The 21,642-nt window shown below is 41.3% G+C and overlaps 1 protein-coding gene across 14 annotated transcripts in view; it reads right to left on the bottom strand.

Annotated features, from left to right (window-relative positions):
* NCOR1 (nuclear receptor corepressor 1) overlaps positions 1–21,642 on the bottom strand; it is a 160,179-nt gene that overhangs the window by 65,743 nt on the left and 72,794 nt on the right. For 9 of the 14 annotated variants that reach the window (XM_047089996.1, XM_047090004.1, XM_047089997.1 and 6 more), the window contains 6 exons: positions 20,673–20,851; positions 20,081–20,135; positions 19,329–19,430; positions 10,373–10,500; positions 5,700–5,917; positions 2,085–2,147 (listed from right to left, as the gene is read on the bottom strand). In XM_047089996.1, the coding sequence (XP_046945952.1) occupies positions 2,085–2,147; positions 5,700–5,917; positions 10,373–10,500; positions 19,329–19,430; positions 20,081–20,135; positions 20,673–20,851 (745 nt within the window). The remainder of the gene's footprint in view (positions 1–2,084; positions 2,148–5,699; positions 5,918–10,372; positions 10,501–19,328; positions 19,431–20,080; positions 20,136–20,672; positions 20,852–21,642) is intronic. The other 5 variants (XM_047090006.1, XM_047090005.1, XM_047090008.1 and 2 more) reach the window with 1 other exon arrangement.

Genomic DNA, 21,642 nt, shown 5'->3' on the forward strand with positions numbered 1-21,642 from the left:
TCCAAATCTTGCCTGACACATGAACAGAGCTGAATGGAGGCTAAACAGTCACATGGAGCTGCAGCTACCGGAAAAAGATTGCCCTGTGATGGAGCCAACATCTACCTGTTCCACTAGAACATTCTTTTCTTATTTTAATGTTTTTAATTTTTTATTTACTTTTGAGAGAGTATGAGCGGGGGGGGGGGGGGGGGGGGCCAGAGAGAGAGGGAGACACAGAATCCAAGGCAGGCTCCAGGCTCTGAGCTGTCAGCACACAGCCCGACGCAGGGCTCCAACTCGTGAACCATGACGTCATGACCTGAGCCGAAGTCAGAAGCTTAACCGACTGAGTCACCCAGGCGCCCCTCCACTATGACATTCTGATAATAAGATGAGAACAAATGTGAATCTTTTACATGTAATCATGGCAAATCACAAATTTGCTAATCATGCCAAATAAACATCAAATAAAAATATTTTGAACACAGAAAACTTTAAACTGCTATATTTTTTTGGTAAAGGTGGTTTATAGGATTCCTAAATGTTATCATTCCTACCTATTTACATAGAAAATAAATCTGGGGACGCCTGGGTGGCTCAGTCGGTCGGGCGTCTGACTTTGGCTCAGGTCCTGATCTCATCACGGTTTGTGAGTTTGAGCCCCGTGTCAGGCCCTGTGCTGACAGCTCAGAGCCTGGAGCCTGCTTCCGATTCTGTGTCTCCCTCTCTCTCTGCCCCTCCCCCACTTATGCTCTGTCTCTATCTCTCAAAACTAAATGTAAAACAAAAACATTTCTTTTAAAAAAGAAAAAAAATAAATCTGAAATATGTCACTAAAAGGTCAACCCATTTACAATAATTTCTCTTCAGAACTTTAAGGTAAATACTTAACCCCCAGAAAGTTGGCTACTCTTTCTCAGAATTAGTTTACTGAAAACAAACTATTTTTTATTTATAAACCAATTATTTATCCTATTAGAAACTGTACTTCAATTTTAAATTATACTACATTAATAAGCAACCACAAGAAAATACAAGATTCATAATGTTCCAGAGTAAGTAAGATCAGGGCCACACAGCGATGAGTGGCAGAGACAAAATTCAAACATTGGTCTGGCTCCAAAGTTCATGCCCTCTCCTTTGAATCATGGTGCAATTTCTTACTAGTTTACAACCAAATGCCTTACCAAATACACACAGAAAAAAATATGTACCATGCTATTAAATCCAACTTTTAAATAACAGAAAATATAGACTCTTTATATTAAAATACCCTCTAGGGGCGCCTGGGTGGCGCAGTCGGTTAAGCGTCCGACTTCAGCCAGGTCACGATCTCGCGGTCCGTGAGTTCGAGCCCCGCGTCGGGCTCTGGGCTGATGGCTCGGAGCCTGGAGCCTGTTTCCGATTCTGTGTCTCCCTCTCTCTCTGCCCCTCCCCCGTTCATGCTCTGTCTCTCTCTGTCCCAAAAATAAATAAACGTTGAAAAAAAAAAAAAAATTTAAAATACCCTCTAAAACAGCTTTAATAGCATTTAATCACAGCTATTCTGGAAAAGTGAAAATAGCCCACTTGCTCTCTAATGAAATAACATTCAAAATAAAACCGTACAGAGAATCTTCAATCCCTCCAAAGTGGGCCTCTTAACCAAGGCGCAGCGAGGTACCTGAGAAGGTACCATACCATCCTAAAGAACCCGAGTCTACTTCTGAATTCTGCTTACCACCGTAGAAGAATGTTCTCCTTTTTGCAATTAAAAAAAAAAATTGGGTCCCTCTGACTTATTACTAATAACCTTAAAAAAAACAAACCAGGGGCGCCTGGGTGGCGCAGTCGGTTAAGCGTCCGACTTCAGCCAGGTCACGATCTCGCGGTCCCGGAGTTCGAGCCCCGCGTCGGGCTCTGGGCGGATGGCTCAGAGCCTGGAGCCTGTTTCCGATTCTGTGTCTCCCTCTCTCTCTGCCCCTCCCCCGTTCATGCTCTGTCTCTCTCTGTCCCAAAAATAAATAAACGTTGAAAAACAAATTTAAAAAAAAAAAAAAAAAAAAAAAAAACAAACCAAACCAAAACAAAAACTCTTTAGAATCTAAAGTACCATCATTTACCTTTCTTCGCAACTTCCATTTCTTCTTCTGTCCATCGAGAGGTTTCTACAGGTTCTGTGGAAACTGAAATAAAGATAGAGAACCCAATAAGGCAGAGAAATACTAAGATCAATCCTTCATTCACAGATTATATGGCCCCAACCTATTTATCTGACATAAAGCCTGTTTAAGGCATAAGGTCTAGTCAACTACGGAAACAAGATGATGGCAGCCTCTCCCCCACCAACTGAAGGGGAATGAATATTCAAAACCTCTGTATTAGATCTTTCGCAATGTTCTTTGAAGCTCCATCCATGTCTTCATGTTTGAACATCACTAGTTTCTTATCTAAGGAGTCCCGCCTCGCCAAGTTATCAGGGCTCCGTCCCTCCTCTCCTGAGGTGTCAAAGAAGAAACGCTCCCCCTTCCTGTCCAGTTTTCTCCTGTTCTCTAAACCCCCATCTCCTCCTCACTCCCAGAGGCCCTTCTGTCCATCCTCATTTTCTAACAGCTAGTAAACACAGATGGACCACGAACTGAACACTTTCTCTTTTAGTTTAGAAAGGAAATAAAGACTATCACGTGTGAAATGAGCTCTTGCTATGTTCCCCCTCTCAACAGTACTATCATCCACCCAGTCACTCAAATTATTACCAGGCTCCTCAAACCAATTTTTTAATCTTTCCTCCCATTTACTACTCACATCCATGGACGTATGTCAATTCTGATCTGAATCCACCCTCCCCTTGCCTGGGCCAGTGCATGCATGCATAATGACGCCCTTCTAGATGGTCCCTCCGCCTCCAGCCCTTACTCTCTCCAACCTGACCTCCACAACGGTCACCAGTTCGCTTTCTAAAACACCAATCTAATTACAGCATGCCTCTATTTAAAAACCTCTGTAAGCTCCCACTTTGTAAGCAAAGCAGGATTAATTTAAACAAGGTCCATCATGGCCTGGCCCTGTGTGCCTGTCTACTTATTTCCCTTCCATCCTCCTCGCCATCCCCAGAACCTGGTTTCTTTCCTGCCTCACATTATGATAAAATTGGTATCACTGATTTTGATGGTCTTCACAATTTTGATGGTACACATCATTAACATAATTCCTTTATAAACTAGTGAGACAATACTCAGTAAAAGAGAGAAAAACACTTGGACCCCCAGCCCCAGTATTCCCTTGTCTGATAATTTATTTCTATAAAAAATAATTTAACAGAAAAAAAATGTGATGCGACTCAAGATTTGTTTTTTCCTTAAACTCTTATCATATTAGTTTAAAGGTGGTGGGGCGGTAGGCAGGAGATGGGGACAGCCTAATCATGATTTTCACCAACGGGGAATGAATGGTTCAAGAAATTGTGTGCCTCAGGGAACATAATGCCAACATTTCACAGCCATCAAAAAGTGAAAAATGAAGATCGCTTAGAAACTAGAAAATATTTCTAATATACACCAAGTTAAAACATCAGAAAAAGTGGCATACACACTAAGGTTACAACTAAGTCAAAAGAAAAACCACTGTATTAAGATAGCAAGGTTGGGGCGGATCTTTTCCAAAACACACTGATATTAAAGTCTAAAAAATTTAAAGGCCATGAAGAAATAAAACTTTCACTGTTTGCAGATGACATGATACTATAAACAGAAAACCCGAAAGATTGCTAGAACTGACAGACAAATTCAGTAAAGTCTCAGGGTATAAAATCAATGTACATAAATCTGTTCCGTTTCCATACATCAATAATGAAGCAGAAGAGAAAATAAGAAAACAATCCCATTTACAATTGCACCAAAAATAATAAGATACCTAAGAATAAATCTAACCAAAGAGGTCAAAACAATATGTCTTGATAAAAGATATTCAAGACAAAACAAAGAAACGGGAAGACATTCCATGCTCATGGATTGGAAGAACATATATTGTTAAAATGTCTACACTACCCAAAGCAATCTACCCATTCAATGCATTCTCTATCAAAATACACAAAATTCATAGAACTAGAACAATCAATCCTAAAATTTGTATCAGACCACCAAAGACCCCAAATAGGCAAAGCAGTCTTGAAAAAGAAAAGCAAAGCTGGAGACATCACAATTTCAGACTCCAAGTTATACAACAAAGTTCTAGCAATCAAAACAGTACTATGCCAGTATGGTACTGGCACAAAAACAGACACATAGATCAACGGAACAGAACAGAAAACCGAGAAATAAACCCACAACTATATGGTCAACTAATCTTTAACAAAGCAGGAAAGAATACCAAAGGGGGAGAAAGAAAGTCTCTTCAACAAATGATGTTGGGAAAACTGAACAGCAACACGCAAAACAATGAAACTGGACCACTCTCTTACACCATACACAAAAATACATTCAAAATGGATTAAAGATCTAAACGTTAAGACCTGAAACCATAAAAATCCTACAAAAGAGCACAGGCAGTAATTTCTCTGACATGGGCCGTAGCAACTTTTTTCTAAATAGATCCCCTGAGGCAAGGGAAACAAAAGCAAAAATAGACTATTGGGACTACATCAAAATAAAAAGCTTCTGCAAGGCAAAGGAAACAATCAACAAAACTAAAAGGTAGCCTATGGAATGGGAGAAGATATCTGCAAATGACATGGCTGATAAAGGGTTAGTATCCAAAATATATTAAGAACTTATAAAACTCAACACCCAAAAAATAATCCAATTTAAAAATGAGCAAAAGACATGAACAGACATTTCCCCAAAGACATCCAGACAGCCAAGAGATGCATGAAAAGATGCTCGTATCACTTACCATCAGGGACACGCAAATCAAAACTACAATGAAAGATCACCTCACACCTGTCAGAATGACTAAAAGCAAAAACGCAAAAACCAACAAGTGCTGACGAGGATGTGAAGAAAAAGGAATCCTCGTGCACTGTTGGTGGGAATGCAAACTGGTGCGGCCACTGTGGAAAACAGTATGAGGGTTCCTCAAAAAGTGAAAAGTAGAACTAACCTACAACTCAGCAATCCCACAACTGGGTATTTACCCAAAGAATACAAAAACATTAATTCAAAGGTATACATGCACTCCTATGTTTATAGCAGCATTATTGACAACAGCCAAGATACAGAAGCAGCCCAAGTGTCCATCCACTGATGAATGGATAAAGATGGCATACCACATCTGAATATTATTCAAACAAGAGAATATTATTCAGCCGTAAAAAAGAATGAAATCACACCATCTGCAACAATATGAATGGAGCCAGAGTATAATGCTAAGTGAAAGAGAGAAAGACAAAATACAATACAATTTCACTCATCTGTGGAATTTAAGAAACAAAGCCAACTAGCAAAAGGAAAGAGAGAGAGAGAGAGAGAGAGAGAGAGAGAGAGGCAAACCAAGAAACAGACTCTTAGCTATAGAGGACACACTGAAGGTTACCAGAGGAGAGCTGGGTGGGGAGATGGGTGAAATATGTGATGGGGATTAAGGAGGACCTGGTGATTAAAATAAAAACTTAAAAAAATTTTTAAAGGCCAGAATTTCAGAGTATTTCTAGATCCTGGATACCAGGGGTCCCTCCTGCTCTACCCGAGCATTGAAAGAGAATCCCAAACAAAATTATGGCCTGTTCAATCTCGCCCACTCACTGGGTTCTGGTGGCGGTGGCAGAGGCGGTGGGGGCTCCTCAGTGGCGGCAGCGGCCGCAGCACTGGCAGCGGCGGCTTCGTTGGTCATGGACCTGGTGATCCGGCCCTTTCTGCGGCCCTGACTGTTGGCGGTCTTTCGCCCCCGGGGTGTGGCCTGCTCTCTCTCCTCCGTTTCTTCGGTTGCACCTTCTGTCTTGTCCTTTTCCTTGGTATTTTCTCTGGAAGCAAAAGGAAATGAAAATTTTGTGTGATTTAGAAGAATGCGTATATCTAAGGAGGTTGCAGCTTTGAGGTTTTTTTAATACAATTTAAATACAATTACCCAATTTCTCAGTTACTCAAAATAAAATTTATGAAAAATGTTGCCTTACCCCAATTTTGAAGAGTTCTGACTAGCTCAAATTAAGATATTTCACAAAGGTCTATTTTATTCATTAATGGGCTTAAAATTCAAACGCATTTCAAATCACCTATTACGTATGACAGCACTCTGAGGAAAATGGATGCAGAAAAGCCCCTAGAGCTGCAGTCCAGAGTCCGGATTTCTTGCCTTTGCTCCAAGGTAAGTTTTCCCCTCTGTGAAATGGAGAGGCTGACACGGAGGCCCTTTCCGCCTCCGTAGTAATGATGAAGGACCATAAGGCCAGCTGAGGGCCAAGCACAAGCTAGCACCACCCCCTTCCAAAGTGGGATATGCGCAGTATTCCTCAGGAGCTCCTGGTGGCCCCAAAACAGGAAAGGACAAAAAACCAAACACTTAAACTGGTAAGAGACTTCACCAGTTTACAAGAAAAAGGCAATCCCAACAATAGCCTAAAGTCTAGGCACTCCCTGTGGGTCTTAATGTTAATGCTTTGCTAGAGGGAACAATCTCAGCTTGACAATAGCCAGGCATCCAATAATCTGTGAGTCTTTAGCATATGAAAATCCCTTTAGGAAGTCCCTCCAGACTTTATCTCCCCCCCCCACAACCCATTCCATAAAGCAGTCACCCCCACACTTATAGCATAGTCCTTCTGCCCTCAGGTCCTGTCCCGTGCTTTTAACAATATCACCTTTTTGCACCAAAAGATATCTTCAAGAATTCTTGGTTGTCAGCTCCGAACCCCCACCATCAGCCCAAAATCCCATCGGTGATAATCTACCATACCGTGTCATTAAACGCGGCTCAATATTCTCAACCATCTGCAATACTAATTACGTGCAAACGGGGCAGTTATGGCCCAGTGGTTGGGAGAACGGTCTGGAGCCAGGCTGTCAGGGTTGGTACCAGAGCTGTGTGATCTACTTGCCATGTGATGACCTTGAGAAGCTACCTCACCTCCACGGGCCTCAGTTTTTCTCAGCTATAAGTCAGGATGATAAACAGTATGTTCCATAGAGCTATTTTAACGATCAAAGGAGTTCATTCATATCAAATGTTCAGAATAGTGCCTGGAACACAGTAAACTATGTGTGTTTGCTATTATTAAGGATAAACCTCCCTCCAGCACTTAGGAAAAACTAAACAATCGATCAACCAATCAATCGATAAATGGTCATTACTATTACTAGCAACAGTACTACATGCAGTACTGGAAGGACTATTCTCCGTACTGTGTACCTCCCAGGGCTGTTAGATTTAAAAACAAAGTCCTTAAAGAACATTTTTGCAAACATGGATAGGTGGCGATACTCAAAGACTCAACTACTTTTGCTTAATGGAAGGTGTTGATTTTCAAATTTTATCTACTTCAAGCAAAGATCTGTTGTAGCTTACCAAGTTACCGTTTTCCCCCCAAAATAAAATAATTCTTCAAGAATTTTTCCCCTTCAGTCCTAAACTGCCCTTGAAGTTGCCATGTAGCCCTCTCTCTTCACTTCTTTATTCCCTTACCAATCTGGCTATTTAAGCCTCCTCTTAAAGTTGTTTTGTCAAAAGTCACCAATGGGGGTGGGGGTGGGGGTGGGGAGAGCAGAGTCACCAAGGACTTACAAATTGCAAATCCAATGACTTTTCTCAATTCTTGTCACGTTAATCATCCTGCTGCAACTGACCCTACGGGCAATTCTCTTTATACCCTTCTCAGCTGAGCTTTTAGGACTTCATGCTTTCCTAACATCCCTGCTGCTGTTCTGGCTCTCTTTCCTCTCTTCCTCTTGATTTCCCAAGGCTCGCCCTGGCCTTGAATCTCTGTGTGGTTACCCCATTCTCACCTATTCCACTGGGACAACTCCCAGTCTGTGTCTTCAGACTCACACCTCACATCTCCTAAAGCTCCTAAGATCCAGACTTGTCTTCCCAAGTATCTGCTGGAATTCCCAACAACACCCCCGGATTCTTCAACAACACAAGCTCGACACATCGAAAAACGTGGCCGTAACCACTCTGCTTCCTGCTCCACCCCATGCTCTCATCGTTCGCCGCTAAGAGACAATCATGATCATATTCATTCACATTTACAGAACTGACATCATCTTTAGCTCCTCCCCTCTTTCTTTACTTCCTATACGTGACCTCATGCCAAGGTTTGGTTAGTACATCTCGGTAACAGTTTTCCCATTCGTTCCACCATCTCCATTTCTACTACCACTTTCCGTATCAGTGCCTTGGTACCCCAAACCACTCTTCCCTGACCTACATCTCCAATCCATTCATTCTTTGCCTCTTGTGGGTCAATATTCTAGCAGAATAGCTTTGGCAAGAAACCATTCCATCCGTTCAAACCGCTACCTACTCCCAAACAACTCCTAACACAGCCTCCTGAACAAAGTCTATTTTAGCTTCATTAAGGCTGTACATAATGTAACCTCAATCCACCTTCCACTTTTCTTCTTCCGCCATCCTGTGTCCCAGTCCAATGAAACCATTATCTGCCATTTCTCATAGCAGCACATCAATTCATGCTATTCCCTGTATTCTTTCCACATTAACCACTAGCTCCTGCAGAAAGTCCTCTAAACTATCCAGACGGAAGTAACCCTGACCTCTTCTCAATCTCCCAACATCCTTTACTGGCTCTGCTCATTTCTTAAACGGTACTTGCACCTACCTTCCCTAGTTTTCCCCTACTAGATCATAAACTACTTGAGAATGGTATACATCTTACATATTTTTGCATCCTCTATAAGAGCTAGCTCACATCACTAAAAAATGAATGCTTGTTAATAGAGATTTTAAGAAAAAAGTAAAAACCAAGATATGGCCGTTCCATAATGAGAACCACTGACCACGTGGGAGTGTAAATGTTTTACCTCAACAACTAACAAAACCAAATTTAAGAGTCGTCTTCCTAAAGTGCCAAAATCAGAATGGCAATGGCATGAGCATCCACCTCTTTAGCAACCATACTAAGTGATGTGGGCTGCAGTTGTCACAAAACCAGGTAAACCTTCGGTATTTCCAAGAGGGTTACGGAAGCAATACGACAGATATTAAAAAGGAACTAAACTACTAAACTAAAACTACTGATACATGCAACAACCTGCATGGATCCCAAAGTCATTACGCTGAGTAAAAGAAGCCGTGCACAGAAGACCACATACTGCATAACTCCACTTATACGAAATTCTAGAAAAGGCAAACAGATTAGTAGTTGCCAGAGGCTGGGAATGGTGGGGGTGGTGTGGGGAGGGGGGGGGGGCCCTAGTGCAAAGGAGCATGTGGGAACTTTTGGGAGTGATGGGAACATTCTACATCACAGTATCACAGTTGGGGCCACAGTTACACCAGTGCATACATCTGTCAAAACACATCCACGTATACACTTAAAATTGGTGAATTTTATTCTGTGTAAATAATGCCTCAATCAAGCTGATCCTTGGTGGAAAAACAGCCAACTGAGCTGCTCAGCCCCCCACCGTCCCCCATCGCACCCCACCCCACCCCAATATGTACACAAAGGTATCAACAGTAGCTGTCTCCAAGTGGCAGACTCACAGGTTAATCTTCTTAATATTCTCCCCTCTTTTCCTAACTTTCGATAATGAACAGGAATTACTTTTATAACCAGGAAAACAGCAACAGAACCACTAACAAACCAGGAACTCTACTTTATATGATAAATAAAACCAATAAAGCTGGAATGTATGGTATTAATAGAAAAGAAAACCATTCTTACCAGCATTCTTACATTAATGTAAACTATCAAAGGTACACACAAGAAGATCCAAGTCAAGGATTAAATTACATTCAGTAGATCTCAGTGATGAGTATATATTATTATAGTCTATGCCTTCTGGAAAGTAACATCTCATGTCTGACAATTAAGTCCATTAAGCCAAAAGTTCTATTTACCAGAATATCCCGTTCCTTCATTATGTCAAATAATAACTATAGATGGTCAAAGCACGTACCCCATTCATTCTTTTATCTAAAATTGTACGCCTTTGATAGATTTCATAGGTTATTTAGAAATAAAAATAATAGGGCGCCTGGGTGGCTCAGTCGGTGAAGCATCTGACTTCAGCTCAGGTCATGATCTCACGGTTTGTGAGTTCGAGCCCCACATCGAGCTCTGTGCTGACAGCTCAGAGCCTGGAGCCTGCTTCCGATTCTATCTCTCTCTCTCTCTCTCTCTCTCTCTCTCTGCCCCTCCCCCACTTGTGCTCTGTCTCTCTCTCAAAATTAAATAAAATGTAAAAAAAAAAAAAAAAAAAAAGAAAGAAGAATAATATCTAATCATTTAACTCACTTAGAGTCCTCCTTGTCATCTTTCTCTTCTTCGTCTTTCTTTTCCTCTTCTTTTTTTTCTGTTTTTTCTGCTTTATCTTCTTCTTTTTCTTCTACTTTTTCTTCTTGTGAGGGTCGGGCAATTTGCTGCTGGAATGAACCACTATTTGTCAGATTCAAAGGTAAAAGAAACAGCTCCTCAAACTGTGATGACAAATTACAATAAATATCTTTGCAAAAAATTTAAGTGATTTATTAGTCACTTACAATGTGATTAGGGGTAATGTATTAAGAATCAGCCTAACACTCTTGAATATATTCCACATGTATTGCTTAAAAGCACATACTCATGTTCCCAGTGTCTGGACCCATCAGAGAGGTGAAAGTGTTAAGATTCCACTTAGAAACCTGAAATCTGAGGTTGGTTCTCTCTTTCTGTAACTCCTACATCTCATCTGTCACTCAAACATTTCAATTCTACCTTATAATTTGATAACATGAAATTTACCAACCCGTTCCCCTTCGTATTAGATACCTAATACGCTTCCAACTTTTTCATCGCCATGGATGATATTCTAAGAAACATCTTTATGCTTTTATTCTTCTGCGTGAACATTCACTTAATGAATAGTAGATGGCTATGGTCATCATCAAGCCTAAAGTTATTTGAAAACACACTAAGGATATAGTAAAGTGAAAAGAAGTAAAACACTCAAATATCTCTAAACTGTAATTACAACTCTGTAATTGTAAATATGTATATGAACAAAGACTACAAGAGAAAAAGATTACGGAACTTTTTATCTTTGCTAAAATTGTGACTCCAAAAGAAAAGGTGAAATTAAGTTTGTGTTAGTATTATTTTTATTTAATGTAGAAATAAAGACCGTCTATCGTAAGTGGGACTGAACTGCCACGTGACATTACAGCGCACAGCCCCTGCCCCGGCTGTACCTCTTCCAATCCTCCTCCCTTTCCTACACTGGTTGCTGCTCTGAATTCGCCTAAACACACCCAGCATTACATGTCTTTGCCTGGAACACCCTTCCCACCCCTCCTCGCCTACTAAACTCCTACACAGCTTCTGAAATTCAGTTCAAAATGCTACATCTCCTGTGAGGCTTTTCTTGATTTCCACAAGAAGCTCCGGGCCCCATCTCCCTACCTTCCACCCTGCATGGTTTCCATTTGCTCGCAGCACTTACCACAGGGTGCCGTGTAACTGGTTATCAGGGTCTGTCTCACTGTGCTACAGTCTCAAGGACAAGGACCCAATCTTAATCATCTAAGTATCCTCAGTTCCTAGGAGGCATCTTGACCAAAGAGGTGTCTACATGTGCTGGGTATAGCAAAAAACAAGTTCCCTTATTCTGGTTGTTTGGAAAGTGTTTGCCCTCCTACCTCAATCTTTCATTCTGATCCAGGCCAAAGTCAATGCTGCCTCCTAATAACTGCCTGTCCTCTTACCTGTTCCTGTCACCAGACAACATGAAGTACTCATTAATTTGAGGTAAAATTTTCCTTAACTCTCAATAGCATCTCAAAGTCCTTTACCAACTCACCAAACCTGGCTTTTTTCTTAAGATAACCAAGACCTTGCTGGCCTCTCCAAAAGAGGTCCGAAATTATGCCTTCCTCGAATCCATGGCAAAAAGAAGAATCTGTATCCTTGCTCCCAAATGCCACTTCCAGAACATTGATGAACTCTGGTATTTCAAAAATTGCTTCCTTTTTCAAATTTCAGAAATCTACCTATAATGCCTTTTGTTTCTTTTGGTGTTATGGGCTGACTTCTCAAATATTCCCAAGGACAAATAAATGATTTTATCACATGGCTCATTATGCCTTGCCATTATTCTTCCGACTTCAAAATGCCTAACAACGCCTTTTCTAGCAACAAAATATCCTACAACTGAAATACTTTCGGGCCACCTGGGTGAGTCAGTCAGTTAAGCGTCTGAATCTTGGTTTCGGCTCAGGTCATGATCTCACGGTTTCATGGGTTCAAGCCCCCACTGGGCTCTGTGCTGGCAACGTGGATCCTGCTTGGGATTCTCTCTCTCCCTCTCTCTCTGCCTCTCCCCTACTCACGTTGTCTCTGTCTCTCTTAAAAATAAGTAAATAAAACTTAAAGAAACACTTTCAGGTCACGCCCATTAAACTCCCCAATGGTGAAGTCACAATTGCCATCATCAGTGGGTACTGCTTTACCTCCACAATCCTGAAATCAGAAAATGTCCTCTGTAACAATCACTTGTGCCCCACCCATCCCACCTTTTCATTGTTGTTGATCCTATTTGTCCTCATCATGACCTTTGATCCCTTTGTTCTATGAAATGTCACAGTCCATCAGGAAGAAATTATCTACTTTTCCATTATGACCCCTCACTAAATCATTTCAATATCATGGATCCTTCACTTGCTTTATCTGACTTTCCTGATTTCTCACCCTGGTAAGTACCAGTTTCCTTTTCTTCTGAGTATTTATTATTATTAGGAAATACTAAGATATGAGGAAGATTTTCCTATGTACACTTTCCAACCATGACAAGGTCTGCTTTACAACTGGGAATGTTTTATTCACTTTAAGGTGACGGACTCCCTAGCATGCCACAGAGGTGTCAAGACTGGTTTCAAACGCTAATAACCTCAAGCCACCTGCCTGCCACAAATATGGCATTCTGAACAAACAAGATGGCATACTGACAATAAACTTGGCCCTTTGCAAGTGGGCTATATAATCCAGAAAATGGTTTATGGCCCTAAGAAATGACAGGGAGCTATCAACTCAGCAGAAGATAAGTAAAGAGGTTCCCTATTCTGTCAGATTTGATGAACATATAATTTATTTCCCTAATACTTTTCTATTTCTAATGCCAACCAGAGTTTTGAAAAAAGCAAGCAATCCCACACATTCCCTACTGTCTGGAATCCAGCCAACAGCTGACTTTGCCCCCCCCCCCTTCCCTAGTGCCAGGGACTGAGAAGCAAGGTAGCACCTGCTTCCACCAGTCAATGGGAAGATGAGGGCAGGATCTCTTTTGAAGCACAATCCCCAATTCTGCAGAAGGCGTGGACATGATCCAAAGAAGTTCATGGAGTCGCTGAACAGTCTGTGAAGGTGTGTGACACCTCCAGAGCAGAACCTCCATCAAGGGAGAATCCCCATGAACTGGGCAGGAGTGGGTGGAGAGGGAGAGCAGGGAGGCCAGAGGGTACAGTCGGCATTTCCCTCTGGGTGACAGGCATCGAGACCCACCGTAATGACCACCAATCGCATTAAAGAAAGTAAGGAATAACCTCTGATTTTAACAAGAAGTGATTGGAATTGCTTTTGTTTCAGGCAAATCTGCCAAGAGAAGTGTCAGTCCCCATGGTCTGGGATGGAGGTTACAGGTTACATCCCTCAAAACCTTCAGCAGGTTGGCTGGAGTAGGAGGCCATGGTTTCAAAGGGAAATTTGTCACAAGGTCCCCTAATAGAGGCATTCCCATTAGCTTCCTGCCCGGGTTTCTTCTCCCTCCTTAAGCCCAACACTTCATAGTCAATAAATAGAAAGAGGTTTCATTCTGTTAGGGAGGATCTCACGACATGAAGCATTTCTGGTGAACGACAAACTATGCACTACACGTGTGAGGGTACATTATGAAACAAAATGAAAATCCAAATGAAAACACCAAAGTTTTATGTATTTCATAATTATGATAAATGAAGACCAAGGTCAGTTTCAACAGAGTTTCAACAAGACAGTTTATGCTGAGATGTGTTTCTACTATATCTAATTGAATACCTAACACTTATAGATACTCTATGTATATCTGCTCACATGCTCGAGTCTTTAGAAAACAGATAAGCGAATTCCCACTCGGTGGATGACAGGAGTTGCCAAGAAATGAAATGACTACCTTTGAAAGAACAAGCTTATAGTCAACCAGAAAGACACAAGAAACAAAAAGAATGAAGTCCTACCTTAGCCACTGAATTTTTTAAGCAGTTCAGGCAGTAAACAGAAATTATCTCATTAAAATATATATTAAAAAACTAATGCCGTTAAGCCACTTGAGAATTTGAGACTACGTTCCTCAAGAGTAAAAGCTGTCAACCATCAGAAAACCCCTCTGTGAAGGCTACAAATGTACTAGTCGCTACCATTTATTGGGCACTCCCTTTGTGCCTGATACTACACTCTAGGGACTTCACACACATAACATACCTAGTTCTCACGTTAACCCTGCAAGGGAAGTCTGCTCCCTCTCTCACCGATGAGAAACCAAGGGTCAACAAATGAAAGGACATGTCTAGGGTTAGATAGATACGGAGGTCACACAGAGGCAAAGCTCTTTCCATCATACCCAACTTTTTATTTTTTTTATTTTTTTATTCTCAACTTTTTGTACTTGCCTAAAACGGTCTAACCATTGTCTATCTAACAATTTAGTCAGAAATGCTCCCAACTTCTGGGGCGCCTGGGTGGCGCAGTTGGTTAAGCGTCCGACTTCAGCCAGGTCACGATCTCGCGGTCCGTGAGTTCGAGCCCCGCGTCGGGCTCTGGGCTGATGGCTCAGAGCCTGGAGCCTGTTTCCGATTCTGTGTCTCCCTCTCTCTCTGCCCCTCCCCCGTTCATGCTCTGTCTCTCTCTGTCCCAAAAATAAATAAACGTTGAAAAAAAAAAAAAAATTTTTAAAAAAAGAAATGCTCCCAACTTCAAAAATTACTACATTTACATAAGTATATGCTTGCTCAATACCTTTGGGGGCTAAAAACATGCTGACATATTTAAAGAGGAAGATGTTGTCAGAAGGAAGGAAGAGAACAAATTCTTGTGAAAGGTAATCAAGTATTTGGAAATGAATGCAGTTTCCAAACAATGACTTGCTTTATTGTAGGTCACAAGCAGGTACCACAGTAATTCTAGCTGCACAGTGACAGACTTATTTAGATGGGAGTTTATGCTGGAAAGTAAGAAGAAATTCTTAGTTCTAACAAAAATGTTACACATAGAATCAAATTACTGCCTGGCATGTTATTTATAAATCTAGACCCCAAATAGTAACACTTGATGAGTGGCTTTTGGCTTCTAATCTTTGATAAGTATTCATTGCTTCAACTAAAATTTATGAAGAACCACACTCGCTCCCATCATGGGATGCCAGGAAGTTGAACGGTGAAACGGTTTAAGCAGTAGCTAACGGATTTTTGAGTTAAGACTTTTGCCAATAATAATCTCTGAACACAAGTCTAACAAAAATACGATTATCTGTCTCGTTTCTCTAGGATTCTAAGATTAAACTCATTTTCAGACTAAATAATATGCAAGGTTCCATACAGCGATAGCAGGTTAAAAATCAAACCTCGCAAACTTGGAATCTCTCAGTCAATAATACCTCCTTTAGGTAAGAGGTTTGGGGGGGGGGGGGGTTGGGGAGGGGGGTAGGAAAAGCAACCAAGTAAAAACTGAAAGGATCAGGTATAAACTTCAACAGAAATCTACAGAGTCTTGAAATAAATTTGCCCTAAGCGCTCTGGGATTACCTACAGTAATTCCTACTGATTCAAACTTGATTGGATAATAGAGCAGTAAAGTGATTCTCAAATTAGTTGGATCCCTGTTACCTACCAAGGTAAAATCAAGACACCACAATTTAAAAATTCTTAACTGGGGGCGCCGGGGTGGCGCAGTCGGTTAAGCGTCCGACTTCAGCCAGGTCACGATCTCGCGGTCCGGGAGTTCGAGCCCCGCGTCGGGCTCTGGGCTGATGGCTCAGAGCCTGGAGCCTGTTTCCGATTCTGTGTCTCCCTCTCTCTCTGCCCCTACCCCGTTCATGCTCTGTCTCTCTCTGTCCCAAAAATAAACAAACGTTGAAGAAAAATAAAAATAAATAAAAATTAAAAAAAAAATTCTTAACTTGTAACTAGATTCTTTTTTTATTTTATTTTATTTTTTTTAATTTTTTTTTCAACGTTTATTTATTTTTGGGACAGAGAGAGACAGAGCATGAACGGGGGAGGGGCAGAGAGAGAGGGAGACACAGAATCGGAAACCGGCTCCAGGCTCTGAGCCATCAGCCCAGAGCCCGACGCGGGGCTCGAACTCACGGACCGCGAGATCGTGACCTGGCTGAAGTCGGACGCTTAACCGACTGCGCCACCCAGGCGCCCCTAGATTCTTTTTTTTTAAAAAAAAGTCTTTCTAAACTTTGTTCTATACAGCAAATTATATACATTCCCAACCCAGATCTGTTTCCTAAACTCCAGACTTCTACATCTAACTGCCCACCTCGCACCTCCACTTAGACATCTAATACGTATCTGATATTCGGCATGTCCTAATTCTTCCCCCCAAATCTGCCACTCCTTCAGTGAGGCCTATGCAGTAAATGGCAACCCCACAAACCAAATCTTGGGCTACCTTTGATAACTGTCCTCAAATCCCCACGATCAATCCATCAGCAAAACCTGTTTACCTCACCTTCATAAATACATCCAGAAATTGACCAGTTCTCCCTACCTCCCTCACTAGAGTCTAGTCCAAGCCACTGGGAGGATTAATATAACCTCCTGGCTGGTCTCCCTGCTTCTGCCCCAGCCTCCCTTACAATCTAGTCTCAACAGAGCAGCCAGAATGATCCTGCCACTACTAAAATCTGATACTAGTCTTCTGCTCAAAAGTCCAATGCCTCCTCCTTTCTTTGGTATCAGCTGTAATGTCATCCATTTCTACAAACACGAGCCCTTAAACTAACACCACCTAATTTTGGAAACCTGTCCATCTATTCTGACACAAACAGAATGAAGTACACAAGCAATAAAGAAACAGAAATAAGATTCTTCTGGTCTGAGATGGTGCTATGTTTCCATCATTCAACACTCTCCTCTCCCAAATTCCCAGTGAAACAACCAGAAAAATATAAAACTAGAAGAAAAATCTTTACGGTAATAACCCAAAAGGAGGGAAAAGACTGATGGAAAGGCTGACCAACCCCAAACTGGGCCTAGCTGGGGTCAAGGTGAGGGCACATATGGACAATTTCAGTTCTGTAAATGCGTTCTGGGACACGCTAGAGGTGTGAGCACACAGAACAAGAATGTGCAGAGAAAACGCTATTATGGCTGGAACATAACAAGCATAAGTGTGCCACGGACAGCAGTGAGATGGCGTACCAGGTAACTTTAGGATGGAAAACAAATGCTTCAGGGTAACAGAGACATTCTCGTCACACAGAATTTCCTACTAGAGCTTTCTCCTCTATCAACAGAAGCAACAGACTGCTAACGCTGCAAAGGTAACATATGATAAATATCAAATTATCCCCTTACATTCTCTGGGATTGAAAAATTGACACAATTTATAAAAAATATGAAATACATAACTTCTAACAATTCAATTCAAGTTACAAACAATCGTTGATAAGAAGGAACAAAGCTATTGTTAAAAATTTGTAGCTGGAGGGAGCCTGGGTGGCTCAGTCAGTTAAGCATCTGACTTCAGCTCAGGTCATGATCTCACGGTTCATGAGTTCAAGCCCCGCGTCGGGCGCTGTGCTGACGGCTCGGAGCCCGGAGCCCACTTTGGATTCTGTGTCTCTCTTGTTAAAAATTTGTAGCTGAAACTTGTTTAAAATGCAGATGGGCTCTAGCATCTCTAGCTAATTTGTTTGATTCCACTTTCTCTGTGGGAAGCCCTGGTGCCTTTTAGGAGAACAGCATTTCCCGCCTCAATGCCAACATTGAGTTTGCTCCCCGTCAGGTAGCGACTCTTGGTGGAGCCCCACGACCGTCCCTCTCTCTGCGTCCACAGTACCAGCCGCATCAGCGTACAAGGCCGCTCTTTCCTCCCTTTCGATCCTCATCACCCATTTCTCTGTTCCCCTTCATAAGCAAATCTTACAGACGGGGCACACCTGCACGCTGCCACCTGCTCACCTCCCACACTCCCTTCCCCTCCCTACCGTCTTATTTCCGGCCCCCTCACCAACCCACTGAAAATGCACACTTAGGACACCTCAGCTCACTCAACCTCTGGCAGCATTTCACGCAGTCGACTCGTGAAACACTCCCTGTACTTTTACTGACCAAGAAATACTGTTCCCGAAGGATATGTAATCACATCCTGTCCTGCGAGGTAGTGGTATTCTGTAGGAAACAATGACCAGAAAACACAAAAGGTTATGGCTACGGATAATGAGAGAACCGTGTCAATCTGTATCTGGTAAGCAGGGTGGCTAAGGAAAGAAAGGGTGGCTGTGTGGGGAAACCGGGAGAGCTTTAGGAACACTAATCAGCAGTCAGCGGCTGTCGTGCGAGATGAAACTGGGTGCGGAGAGCAAGGGCGACCACACGGTCCCAGCAGCCACGCTGGTAACGCACACGTGAGCTGTGACAGCTGCTGATCTGTTATTTTGGAGAAAAGTTTCTGAAGGACTGAATTCCAACTGTGAAAACATACGCTGCGCTGTATTAAAAACTATCTTTTAAGATCAAGTGTTTTTTAACGTAAACTATCTGAACTCCAAAAATGAAGTTAATCTGAAACAAAGTCAGGTCCCCGGTATTCCAGTAAACTATCTTCTCCGCTAATTACCACGTTATATTTCTCTGTACTTCTCCCATATTCTACCTGCCCCCTTCACAGACAAAAGGACTGAGAAAAATGGTATTATTAAATGAGGTGTCATGGGGCCCATATTCACATTATCACTGTTACCACTGACAGGCACAATATAGATCATATAGAAGTATAAAATTTTTCTCATTAATCTTATCAAACTAGAAACTTTCCAGTACATTCAAGGTAGATGGCGTAATGCATTAAATATGTATTAATTTCAAAATAATAACATGTTCATAACATCCTAATTATTTAATGAAATGTCAATCCCTACAATACATGTTGTAAGTACAAGGCTCCGGTTATAACATTTTTCATCTCCGTATCTCTACCAAGCCCGAAACACCTTCGATACAATAATGAAACGCACCTGGTTTCTTCCTCTGCGTTTCCCATAATTCCTTCTTACTAGGGCTTTATAATTCTCATTTTTCTTGGTTAAGTAGTAATATAAAACACAATCAGGAACACTCTATAAGGAAAAAAATATTTTGAAGAGCCAAAGGAATAAACTTTTTTAAAAAATCAAGTAACACTTTCAAGGGAAATCTCTGATATTCTCAAGGTATAAATTAAGGAGAAACATATGGCTAGCATTTTAAGGCATATCTAGGCTCTAAAAACACATTCATTATCTTTATATTTTAAAGGACAATTCCAGTTGTCCTAATCCAAATTACATAAAAGATATCAGAAGCTATCAGAAACATTCAAGCACTTCCTTATTAAGGAGAAACTAAATTCTCTTACTGCAGACATGTAAATATTCAAAATGTCTCTTTAAATATTTTGTCAAAGACACTACATCCCATCCTTTGTGGGAAAATTTTTCAAGGAAAATCAGGATTCTGTTATTTTAATCAGAACTTCAGTAAGGTTTAAAACGCACTGTAGTCTATGTGTTTCTAGGAAAATCCAGTATCAGGTTGTTTTCCATTAACCATGAAAATCAGACTATGTTCTGTGCTTAAGATTTGTTACATGATTCTAAATATCACTATACTAGTCACATGAGAATCTTTCTAAAAATCTATTTAAATACTTCTGTATATTAGAGCACAAAACTTCAAAGTAGCAACCATCACAAACCTATAAACATTCTCAATGCAAACCATTTCTTACCTTCCTTTCCAAGTAGGATGCAATTAGTCCAAAGTTTTTTGGATGCTGGATAAACCTGAGTGAAAAAAAGAGAAAAAAACAACACATACACCCATACACACAAACATTTTAACAACTTCAAAAGAGGCGGGGTGGGGGGGACCTCGGGAACAGAAATATTAGCACAGACTGTTTCCCACGGATCCCTAACTGCCAACTTGAGGAACAACAGCAGACTCACTAGAGTGTTTTAAGGGCACGGATTCCTGGGCACCATCCATCAGGAACTAACTGGATTGGTCTATGGTACAGCACAGACATCTGGACTTTTGAAAAGCACCCCCAGGTGACTCAGACACCACCCAAGCTTGGGTACCACACTTAACATGACTCTGCAACCCCAGTTCAGCTCTCACCTGTTAACTTTGTTCCCATCTACAAACCTATGGGAAAATCATATCAAATCTACACTCTCTACTTTCCACAGGATGCATTCAAATGTCAAAGGGGGGCCAAGTTTGTGGAGAAACAGTTCAATTTACAAGTGAATGCCAAATATTTTTCACGAATTTATGTGAGCTTCTATTAGAAAACAATTTAAAGCTTAAATTACTTGTCCTTAAAGATCTCCTTCTCGTGGTCAGTCCAAACATTCATAAACTGCCTATCTTTATAAACTTTCATAGGATCTTCCATAAGTCCATTCATGTTGATGAATTTGACTCGTCTCTGTTCTGCATCAAACATCATAGGTGGGATCACAGAGAGTTGCCGCATTTGTTTCTCATTATTCTGAAAAAAAAAAAAAAACCAACAACAAAAAATAAACATAATTTATGTAGAATAAAATTTAAAGAGGGCTATAGACCAGCTATCATAATAGAAGCCAGAAAAACCACATATGTAATTTAATGTCAATGGCAGTGTGTACCATAACATCTAACATATAGTAATTACTCATATATCTAATAAGCACTCATTAAATGGGCGCCTGGGTGGCTCAGTCTGTTAAGTGTCCGACTACAGCTCAGGTAATGATCTCACGGTTTGTGAGTTCGAGCCCCGTATCAGGCTCTGTGTTGACAGCTCAGGGCCTGGAGCCTGCTTCCAATTCTGTGTCTCCCTCTCTCTCTGCCCCTCCCTTGCTTGTGCTCTGTCTGTCTGTCTGTCTCTCTCTCTCTCAAAAATAAACACTAAAAAAAAAAAGCTCATTAAATGAATTATAGGGACAGAGGTGATACATGTTATTTTTTTTTATATCCCACTACTACAATTTGAGAAGAGATTTTTACTTAAAAGAAGTAGATACTTCAAGTAATAAATTTTTATTTCTTTTATTTTTTTAAGTAGGCTTCACATCTAGTGAGGAGCCCAACACAGGTCTTGAACTCACGACCCTGAGACCAAGAGTCCGATGCAGAGGAGCACCTGGGTGGCTCAGTCGATTAATCATCTGACTCTCAATTTCGGCTCAGGTCATGATCTCACGGTTCCTGAGATGGAGTCCCATGCTGGGCTCTACACCAACAGTGCAGAGCCTGCTTGGGATTCTCTCTCTCTCTCTCTCTCTCTCTCTCTCTCTC

The sequence above is a fragment of the Lynx rufus genome, unplaced genomic scaffold (assembly GCF_022079265.1).
Source record: "Lynx rufus isolate CCGP_SWC_20201006 ecotype Redwood Valley unplaced genomic scaffold, mLynRuf1.p SCAF_28, whole genome shotgun sequence".
NCBI classification, from domain to species: domain Eukaryota; kingdom Metazoa; phylum Chordata; class Mammalia; order Carnivora; family Felidae; genus Lynx; species Lynx rufus.